The 11,623-nt window shown below is 38.7% G+C and overlaps 1 protein-coding gene across 3 annotated transcripts; it reads right to left on the bottom strand.

Annotated features, from left to right (window-relative positions):
• Window positions 1-1,684: 1,684 nt before the first annotated feature.
• Window positions 1,685-10,511, bottom strand: LOC131251523 (putative disease resistance protein RGA3). 3 transcript variants are annotated; one of them, XM_058252279.1, is made up of 3 exons: window positions 7,163-10,511; window positions 3,132-3,194; window positions 1,685-2,135 (listed from the first exon to the last, which is right to left on the bottom strand). In XM_058252279.1, exons 1-2 carry the CDS (start codon window positions 10,407-10,409, stop codon window positions 3,169-3,171), a joined length of 3,273 nt encoding a protein of 1,090 aa, XP_058108262.1. In that variant the 5' UTR covers window positions 10,410-10,511; the 3' UTR covers window positions 1,685-2,135; window positions 3,132-3,168. The 3 variants fall into 3 exon arrangements, with proteins under 3 accessions (XP_058108262.1, XP_058108263.1, XP_058108261.1); XM_058252280.1 differs by having other exon boundaries at window positions 3,132-3,179; XM_058252278.1 differs by lacking the exon at window positions 3,132-3,194.
• Window positions 10,512-11,623: the final 1,112 nt, after the last annotated feature.

Here is an 11,623-nt window from a genome sequence, read left to right as displayed (position 1 = left end):
ATTAGATACCTTCCACATTTCAAAAGTCCTTTTTTATCTTACTCTGCTCATTTTCAAGGAAAGTAATAACCCTGAACTTGATCATGCAAAATACAAAAGAAAAACATACGTCGAAGTGAAGTATATTCAAAACATCAGAAATATGCATTAACGTTGTATGTAAAAGAAAATGGAAGAAAATGACACAACTCACCTTGACACCCTTCTCCCTCCTCCTTTACCCGGGCTTGGGACCGGCAATGCAAGAAGTGCATTGGCGGAGTTAAAAAGGGGCTTAAGCTCCATTTGGTTTAAGAAAAAATTATATTCATGAAGATTGATGTGATAACCAAATGGAGCCTAAGACTTATAACACTACAAATATGAAGCAAGATAGGCAAATTTACTAAAAGGTATGACAGGAACTCTTGCACTACAAATATGATGACCAAGTGACCACCTATAAAAAGAAAAGAAATAGAATGATTTTACCAAGTGTGTTGGTGCCAAAAGGATGGAGAACATATATAAAACTCACCATGAGATGGCTTCTTCTGTTTGAGTCACCAATAAAGAGGGGGAAATTGATTTCCTTTTAATAGTTACACAGAAAACTACACTCATAACCAGCTCCAGATGGAATACTGAATATGCACAGAAATCATCTACGCAGAAGCCAAGATCATCCACAAACGAAGGTTAGCAAGATACTGAAAATTAAATTAGAGAATGATTGAAAGATCATAGCAAAACCAATCTAATGAAAGAGATGATATGACATTCAACCAAAAAAATAAAGTTCTAGAAGTGAAATTCAATCTAAGGTTAGCCAAGTAAATTGAGCAACTTTCAAAACCAATCTTTTTTGTTTTCAGGAAAAGAGAGAGAAGGGGGGGGGGGGGAGATAGAGAGAGAGAGAGAGAGAGAGAGAGAGAGATCCCTCCATTTAGCTCAATCCATATCTGCCACAACCTACAAAACAAAATAACAAAAAGAAATTAGTTAATATTTACAATCTTATATAAGAAGTTATATTGTATATGCAAAAATAAAAAATAAAAAATTCTTACCAAACAACAACTAGTGGGCCAACAAATACTCATTCCAATTGCATCCCCAATTGTTTTGTATCGTACATGGGGTCTCATCAAATGCTCTTGACGTACAATTGCTACCTGAACAGATATTTCCCAATAACCATATCCAAGTTGGAACCCCCCTACTTTTGTGAGTGAATCCTTACTTAAAACAACTCCTTTAGCAACAATAACCCTAGGTTTCACGATACTTAGAAGAACTTTGATCACGTCCTACAAATAAAATTTACTATTAAACACAATACATTGCATCGAATAAATACTCATTTGTATACAACATCTAATTAAGAACACAATAATATCAAAACATAATAAAAGAACTGTTCAATTAGTGTGAAATCCAATTTTGCAAGCTCAAGTAGTACATCATGACACATCTTGATGTCTTGGTTGATTGAAATCAGTTTATTAGCTTGCTAGAGCCAGGTAACCACCTCTTCATTTGTGAACCTGTTTTTCAGTTCATGGCATATAACATTAGCATTTCAAGACATGTTTATTTTTTAACATGTTTTATAGTTCTTGGCACACAACATATTGCATTACAATACACGAAGACACATTGACACATGCCTTAACATCCAAATGAAAAATCCACACCACACAAATATTACAGTCTTACTGTCCTTTTAGTAGAGAATTTCACACCATTACATGCCTTAAAAATCCAAAGTATACTGTCGTTGGAGTTAAAGAGTTTCACACTAACACACATTGGCATACATGCCTTGAAATCCAAAATACATGAGGGAGAACTGTGGAAACAAACCTCTATGGTTGCTCCACCTTTAGCCACATGCCCTTAGAGTTGAGAGTTTCACACTATTACATGCCTTAAAAATCCAAAGTATACTGTCCTTGGAGTTAAAGAGTTTCACACCAACACACATTGGCATACATGCCTTGAAATCCAAAATAAATGAGGGAGAAAGTGTGGTAACAAACCTCTATGGTTGCTCTACCTACAGCCACCCCTTACCGACTGTTATGACTTTCGGGCATCAGTGTTGATTGGAAGAGGAGTATCATTTGATGGATGGTGGAGATTGATATCAGCAACTGCACAATGGGATTGAATAAGGCACTAAAACACAAAAACATGGAGACCAGCATAAATCAATCACACGTCAAGAGGATGAGCCTCTTTAGCCCACTATCAGAGTGAAGTGACAGTAAGCCCGTAGTCAAGGTCTGGATCAATAATGAGTAAGCCCTGGCTTCTTCTCTCTCTTCTCCTCTGTTTTCTTCATTCTCTCTGTTTTTCTTCTTGTTTTTCTTTTTTTTTCTTTTTTTTTTTTAACCAGAGAGAGAGAGAGAGTTATGGGCAACGAGAGGGATGTTGCATCCAGCCATTCCATGGTAAGACCATGTAGATAACAGGGAGTATCTGTGACATTGTGATTTTTTTTTTCTTTTTATTTTTTTCACGCACACACACCCACGCTGTCCACCTACGGAACCCCTGACCTAGTGTTGAAACTCCTGTTGAGTCCACCACGGGGGCAAGAGTGAGGACCGTGACACTGATTAGATTGTGATCGACAGACCAGAAATTTTCTGTTAGAAAGACCTTGTGATGAAGGGCTTTGATCACTTTTCATGGGGGCACGGGCAATCACAAATGCACTCGTACAGCTTCTGTGGAGAGAAGACCTCAATGGATATATGGCATTTGTTTTCGAAACCCAATCACACTGTCACGATATCAGCACTCTATAACAGATATTTTCTAATAGTAGACCCCACTAATTGTTGCTCCAGGAACAATATACTCAATGTATTTGGTGGATCTCCAAATCATTTGATCAAATACTCAGGCTGTTTAATTATTAGGCATCCCACCTATTTTGAGAAGCAATGGCTGGTAACTAAAAATACACTGAAAGAAATAAATTAATTTTATTTGGCTATCCACTGCTTTGGAAAAAGAAAAAGTCCGGCAACCTGATAACCAGACAGCCTGATTTTATTTTATTTTTTGTCAAATGCTCCAAGATGATATGTCCCATTCCATACATGGTTAGATGTCCTGCACATGGTCAGATCGTTCCATACCTCTTACACTACAGTCGAATCCTTCAGGCCTGATGCGTCATTCCGCCGCTGCTCTTCGTGGAACTAAAATAAAAGAGTAATGCATTAAATATAAGAGGAGAGATGATATGCTCGCTTACCCCACTAGTGCCAACATGGCAAGCATGTACATTTTTTGAACACGTGTTGTCATAGCAGTAGACGTGCCTGTGACGACCGGCCGATGCACACAAGTGGCATATTGGGACGTGGGGCAAGAGTAGACTTGGTAAGAAATAACTTTGGAATGAATTTGGGCATATTTTGTATTTATACAAGTATACTAATGATCAGAGTCATCCATTATGTGCAAGTTTTTGATATAGAAAGTGGCATAAATATATTCCTAGCATGATTGGATCAAAATAAGGTGAACCATAAATTGACCATAATTAACTTTTGATCCGGGTATATTTACGGGGTGCACAACTTATCAATCTTTACTAAAACAGGCCATCTGAAGTGAACCGACCCACAAAGTGGGTCGTGTCTATCTGTTTCGCCAAAAAAAGCACAGTTTCAACTCAAAAACAAAAATTTAAGGAAAACATTACTATTTTTAGTAATTTAAAAATTTTTATTATTAATTTCTTATTTTTAGACTTTTAGATTTTTCTTCCTTTAGAAATAATTTGTAATCATGCTAGGACTCTTCTAGGAAAAGTTTTTTTGAAATTTTTATTTTTAGAAATTAGGCTTTAGAAAATTTTAATGGAATTAGGATTTTTATCAGAGTTAGAATTTTACTATTTTTGGTAATTACGAATTTTAGGGAATTTGATTCGGAAACTTCTTCCAAGGTTTGGTATCACTATTTAAAGAGTTGTAAATTTATTTTTATCACGAATCAATCAATCAGCTTTAAATTTCTTATAATTTATTTCTATTTTCTTATTTTTTCTCGTGGATTCGAGGAATCTCTGTGAAGAGTCCAGAGAAGCTCCATGGATTTGGAGTGGTTATCCCCTTGAGGAAGACGATGATCGACCTCATCACATTCATCCTTGTGTTAGTTTCCTTGGGTGGTTGACATATGAAATATCTAGCATCGCACAGTATGCTGGCCTGACAATGCATAGTCGCACGGAGGACGTGCCTAAAACTAACCAAGTAATATATGGGGGAGAGTGGACATTAAATCTAATAGGTCTATCAACATTTTCATCAATAGAGTAGGTATATTGTTGAACTATGTAAATTCTTATGCGTCGTATTTTTTTCTCGCTTTTCTTTGGACGTTTTCTTTTGTGTTTTAACTTCATCTACATTAATCATGTGCAGGCATTTTTCCACAACAATTGGTATCAGAGTTAAAGGTTGAGAAGTCTCTTAGCATGAGATCTATGTTGCCAATTGTTTTGCAATTGGTGAAGGAAAGATGTGCAATTGTGATTCAAGAAAAGGAAAAGAAGCATGAAGAAATAAAAAAATATGATATTTGAGGAGAAAAATTAATTGGCCATGGCAAACCTTCTTCTTACATTAGATAATTCAATTTTGTTCAATGTGTCTGATCAAACCACCACGAAAGGCCTGTGGGACAAATTACGAAATCAATGTCAAACAAGATATTTCTTCAACGACAACTATACTACTTGAAAATGAAGGAATGATCTTCTTTATAAGAATACTTTAATGGGTTTAATACTCTGATTAGTAAATTGGAGGCAATCAATGTGAAGATTGACGATGAAGAGAATGTCGCACTTTCACTCTATTCAATGCTAAAATTGTGGGATGGTTTGATTATGAATTTCAACAACGGTTTGGATCTTAGTATAAAGTCATTCATATACATATTGTTTACTGAAGAATCTTGTAAAAAATGCATGTAGAATCAGTTGGTGATGTCATACTAGTCAGAAGACCATCTACCGATCAAAAGAGTACTGATGGAAAAAATCACACAAGATCCAAGTCAAAATGTACAAAATGGTTAAGTGTCAAAATTGCGAAAAAAATGACCACTTGCGCAGAAATTATAGACTCAAAAAAGCAAATCATGAAAATTACAAACCTAATTCGCATAATCAAACATAAGATTCAATGGATTCCTAAGGAAATCTAGTTAAGAAAGACAATTCATCTGAGAATAGGGGAATGTTGTTGGCAGTGATTTCACGAGAGAATTTGAGCCATCATGGATCTTAGATTCAGGCACTTCGTTGTCTATGACTCCATATAGAGATTGTTTTCATACATATCAATCATATGATGGCTGCACAGTTTACATTGGTGATAATAGGTATAAAATTGCGAGGATTATATATGTCAGAATTACTATATTTGATAGTATCACACATACATACAGTTTCTAATGTGTGGTACATACCAAACCTATGGAACAATCTTTTGTCATTGCGAAAGTTCAATGAAGATGACCACCAGGTCCTTACTCTTGCAGCAGTAGTAGACTCACAAGAGTTTCAACACTAGGTCAAGAGTTTGAGTACCCATAGGTGGTGAAATCCCACTACAATATGGTGTGTGCGTGCGTGCGAGCAAAAAAAAAAAGAAAAGAAAATGAGATAAGTACAAAATTTCGGATGAAAGGAGTCGATTGGAAATTGTAAAGTGAGCAATGGTAGTGGCGAAAGGAAAGTTAATGGGTGGTTTATGTCATTTGATTAGATATACTATAGTTGGTGATGTTGATATTGTTACTAATGTTGTGACAGACTCTGCTACAATTTGACACAAGCGGTTTGAAAGGGAAAACACAAATATTATCTTGAATTGATCCAAAACTTCCGTGGAAAATTTCAAAAGTAGATATTCAATTCCTATCATTTCCTATGGTGTGGTCCACTTGAGCTTTGAATATGCTTCAATTTTGTGCTAATGCCCTTAAACTATTTCAAAAAGCAGATGGATAGCATGGATAAAGACATCATGGTGGGCATAGAGTTTACTAAGTAAGCTAGTTACTCAGTACAATCCCCGTAGTTGTGTCACACGTTAAGAAATGCCATGGAAATGTAGTTACAAAAGGTTTGTTTGTAGTTGTACGTAATTTTTGTAAACGTGTGGCTTCTCCGATAATCGAGCAACCTTCTCCGATAATCGAGCAACCTGGGTTTTGGCCAGGGAAGTGGATTGCGTACTGAGTACCTCAGTACGCTTACTGAGTAAACTCCGTGGGGTATTCCGTGATTTACATATTTTATCTAATCCGTCCATCCATTTTAAAAGATAATTTGAAGACTTGAGCCCAAAAATTAAGTATATCAAAATGTCAAGTGGACCTCACCATGGGAAACAATATGAATTGAAATTCTACCGTTGAAAATTTCTTGGGGCCCACAGAAGTTTTCCATCAAGCTGATATTTGTGTTTTCACTTCATCCATGTTTGTGTGATCTTATGAACCCGTTGGATGACAAATAAACATCACTGTTTCCTTTGGTGTGTTCCACTGTTTCCTTTGGTGTGTTCCACGGTGGAAGTCATTTTTCTCACTGTTTCCTTTGGTGTGTTCCACTTTATCTTTGGGCATACTTCCATTTTGGACTCAACCACTAAAATGAGCTAGAAAAATGGATGGATGGTGTGGATAACCCACATACATTCATAGTAAGGCCAACTGAATTTACTCAGTACGATAAAAGCTTACTGAGTAACTCAGTACACAATCCGATTTCTTTGGGGATTACCGTGGGCTACTGAGGAAAACCATATTTTGACGGTGTGTCGTCCCACCTGACACATGGCTGGGTCGTTCTACCCGCATGTCATTTTGACAGCTTGGCAGCATGTTGGTGCATCGTGGAAAGGTGCTTGTGAGGCTAGAAAAGGGCGCAACAAATAGAGAGTTTTGATGGAATCTGGGTGCGGAGCCCAGAAACAGAGAAGAAAGAAAATGGCAACCATTTTTCATGCCTAGATACATTGGCAAACCTGATGACCGGATCGGATATGCACGGGAGTGGCCATATTTTGACGTGTGGGGCAAGTACAGGTGCAATGCAGGAGTCACGTGGCAGGGTTCAAAAAGAGAAGTAAATGACTCTTACCTTCATGTCCAGAGATTTCTTGCCCATCTCGCTTTATCTCTCGGTTGCCGATCCAGATATTAGGGATGTGTGACATTGCTAGTTCCTGATCATCGTCAGCATATTTTTCACACCATTTTTCTAAATTCGGACAGCGCATGACCTTCAGTTGACGAAGGTTACGGAGGTCTTTGAGCTCTTTAGGCAGATGTGTCAGTTTTCGGCAGTCTGTAACGTGGAGTATCTGGAGCCCACGGAGTTTTTGTATCCCAGCGGGGAGCTCAAAATATGGTGAGTTTTTAATCACCAAGTGCTTGAGGTTGTTAGATAACGGCAGGTGGATCATATCGATGTCTTTGATGTGGAGCGCATCGCTGTCTCTGATGAACACATGGTTGCCTCTGATGCCGTCTACGTTGTTTCCGATTAACACATGGTTGCCTCTGATGCCGTCTACGTTGTTTCTGATTAACACATGATGGCTGCCTCTGATGTCGTCTACAACCAAACACTCGACAGATTCTGAAATGCACGATGTCCAGTAGGTGCTTGGTAATTCAATATCCACTTTCCACAGTTTACCATGACGGAATAAGGGCACTTTCATTAACATGGGACATTTTGCAATACGTAGTTCAAGGAGAGACGGCATTCCTCCATCTGGTCTTCCAGCCCACTCCCTCAAAGTAGCCATTCCCATCAAAACGAGTGTCTCCAACTTGGGGAATGCTGGAGCTGCACCTGTTACGTCTCTACTATCGTTGTTCCCGTAGAACTCTGGACCGATGAATTCCACCTTAGCCATTGCTACTATGGTAAGGTATTTAAGGTATGGTAGTGTCCCAAGTGCTGGTAGTTTTATGCAGTGATGGCAGTTACGAAGAGTCACATTAACTAGATTGGAGAACGATGCATCTTCCATCCATCCCGGGAACTTCAATCCCATGTAACCCGATATTTTCAGTTCTTCTAGGTTTGCATGGGGCCGAAGGCCTTCCAACACGCCCTCATTGATCTTTACTTTAATCCCGACTGACACTACTGAACTTCCAAGCAATGGTGCTGACAGTCCCCAGCCAATGAAATACAATTCCAAATGGCGAAGGTGTTTCTTATTCATTAGTTCTGCTTCCTTGGCGTCACCCTCATTTAACACCCTCTCCAAATGGTATATCGCTAACTTTCCTTGGAGGAGATTGAGGTTTTTAAGTTCCCCAATCCTGCATTCCATCCCTTCCCCAACAATAAACTTTGACAATGTTCTAAGGGAAGTTAACCTCCCAATCCAATGGGGTAAAGCCTGCAATTGCGAGGTACTTTCAATTTCCAGATGTCTAAGCCTCGCAAGTTTCCACATCTTTTCGGGAAGTATAGAGATTCGGCGGCACGCATTAAGTATCAAGGTTTGCAACGAATACAGTCCGCATATGAATTCAGGAAGCAACTCTACTTGAGCAGTAGATAAGTTGAGGTATCTTAAAAGTTTCAAGTCCTTCAAGGACTTGGGAATATGGGAACAGTTTGTACCACTCAAATCTAATGCTCTGAGGCACCTGAAATTTTCAAAAAAATCATCAGCCAGCACAGTGATTGTTGACCACCCAATGAACAGGAGCGTGCGCAGATTCTTGGCTTTGCACAAGCTTCCCGGAATTGATGAGAAATCTTTACTGCATTTCAATGAGACATGGCGCACATGCAGGGGGATGCTGTTCGACAATTCCATGTTCATGGTATGGCATTCTCTCACGACAGTTTGGAAGAAGTCATGAACAATATCCATCATCTTACAGTGCATGATATTGCCAAAGCAATCTGTAATTGGAGCATCAAACAAGGATCGCCCTATTAATTCGTAAAAATACCCATCGCCTATACCTTCCATTGCTGTACTTTCCTCTGGAAGAAAGCCCTGGGCCATCCACAACTTGATTAATGTCTCCCTCTCTATAACATGATCCTTAGGATATATAGAACAAAAGGCAAAGCAACGCTTCAAGTAAGGAGGCATATTTTCATAGCTTAATTGAAGACCTCTTGTAACATTTGGAAAATCCCATGTTTCACTCTCCAACACATGCTCCCACTCCCTTCTCGTCCTCTTGAAACGCACTGCATTTGCTATTCTCTTTATAATAAGAGGTAATCTGTCACACTTTCTAGCAATTTCTTTGCCAATCTGTTCCAACTCTGCACGTTCCTCTGTATTTATTTCCCCAAAAGCAATATGACTGAACAATGACCAAGAATCCCTTTCTAATAGGGGCGCTAGTTCATGCATTTTCGTGCCGCGCATAATTTTAACCACGCCTTCATTGCGAGTCGTGATCAAAATTCTACTTCCAATATCTCCATATTTCAAAGGAAGCCTCAATTTATTCCACTTGTCTTCATCTTCATTCCAGATGTCATCAAGCACAACTAAAAATCGCTCCCCTATCAAGATTTTCCGTAGATGATTTTGCACCATTTGCCATTCCGAGAAACCAGGGGCAGGTCGACCCTCTGCCGATTCAATGATTGCATTACAAATCTTAGTCTCATTAAAATTATCTGAAACATGGACCCACATCATTTTCGAGAAGTGCCCAATAACTAGCTGGTCATTATATATTAATTGAGCGAGAGCAGTCTTTCCTACTCCCCCTAAACCAATTATAGAAATGACGGGAATGTCATTACTGACATGATTAATATCATTTAACAACCAGCGTATGATCCTTTCCTTATCTGGAGTCCTACCAATAATCTCCGTTTCATCAACCAAGGAACTAGTTTTTCTCTCCACCATCTCCATCTTGCTATCTATGCTTTCTTCCAAATGAAAGTTAGACTTCTCTCTACATATAGCATTGAGCCTTTCTCTAACATTTTTTAATCTACGCCCCATCTCAATGCCCAATTTAACATGAAAGCCCAGTTCATCGACTGTTTCATCGACATTAAGAGTACGTAAGACAGAGTTGCATACCCGCTTTGCAAAAGGTGGGATTCTGCTCTCTTCATTGTCATGTCTGAGGGATTCGGCTTTGCACTGGTCCAGCAAGTCTTCAACGTCGTAGGCCACATCTTTGATCTTCTCCAGCCAGTCACTCAGAGCTTCTTCCTTTCTCCGTTTCCTCTCAGCATCGCGAAGAACGGCTTGAATGGCTTTGAATGCACTAGAAAGGTCTTGTAGCTCTTGGCAACAGGACAACACGGATCCTAGCTCGGATAGGAGGATGGAATTCAAGGAACCAAGAACCGATGGAACAAGTCCATCGGCCATGAGAAAAGAATTTAGAGGGTCAAAGGAAGAAAGCTAAAAAGAAGTTTGTTCTGATGATAGATAATCATCGGGAAATTCAGAACCAAATGTTATGTTTCTGTTTATGACCCGAAGAAGAAATGTCAAAGGAGGATAAAGAAGCAAAACAGCATGACAAATATCTACGAGATTTTGAAAATATTGTGATAATATCACAGTAAATGCATAAGCGATAAATCTCAGAATATTTTAAAATATCGCATTTTTATCACGATATTAACTAAAAGAATTAGTTAAAACATTAAGAAAATTATTATAGAAACATGTATTTAAATTTTAGATTTACTTAAATATTTTAAAAGATTTTTATTTTCTTCTAAATTTTTCAATAATATCATGAGAAAAACCTCAAGTTTTGAAAATCTCTTACGGAACGAAATTTGTCCCTATGGAGCAAAACGCTGATAGGTGAGCTAATTATGAAATGGTCAGATCACCGTACATGCAGCTCACACGCACAAGGGACGCGGATTGGCTGGTGTACCACACACCAGCTATATAGCGGCTGTAGGTACGTGTCGTGCGAAGACGAGCGCCGACGCTCCTCGATGTATTTATTATATCTACACCGTTTATATACTTTTAGAGGTTATTTTAGAGCATAATCCAAAAAATCAATCACATCTAAAGATCATCTCGACCACACCACAAATAGCTCTTGGCAACAGGACAACACGGATCCTGGCTCCAATAAGAGGATGGAATTCAAGGAACCAAGAATCGAGAACAAGTCCGGCCACGAGAAACGAGTTTGGACGGCAGAAGGAAGGAAGCAAAGAAGAGGCTTGTTCCGATGATAGATCATCATCGGGAAATTCAGAACCAAAGGTAAGGTTTCTGTATGACTTGGAGATTTTGACCGTATTAGCATTGTCCCCTAACATTAGTGACCTTAAACAATCGTAAGTACTATCCTAAAACATTTAAAAATTAATAATAATAAAAATTAGACACTTTTACCCCCCACTTGTAGCTATATGCGGGCCAGAGCTACTGACATCATTGGCGTTTTTGGAAGTGTACTTACGTAAATCAGTCCTGTGTGTTTACGAGGTCCGCAGCATACCGTCCATCCGTTGGACAAGCTTATTTTAATCCAGGACCCTCAAAATAAATCGTATCTAGATATCAAGGGAACCAGTCCATAGAATGTTGGACCAAGGCATAAAGTATTC

This window comes from Magnolia sinica, chromosome 7, assembly GCF_029962835.1.
Source record: "Magnolia sinica isolate HGM2019 chromosome 7, MsV1, whole genome shotgun sequence".
Lineage (NCBI taxonomy): Eukaryota > Viridiplantae > Streptophyta > Magnoliopsida > Magnoliales > Magnoliaceae > Magnolia > Magnolia sinica.
This window is presented reverse-complemented; position numbering and strand designations above follow the sequence as displayed.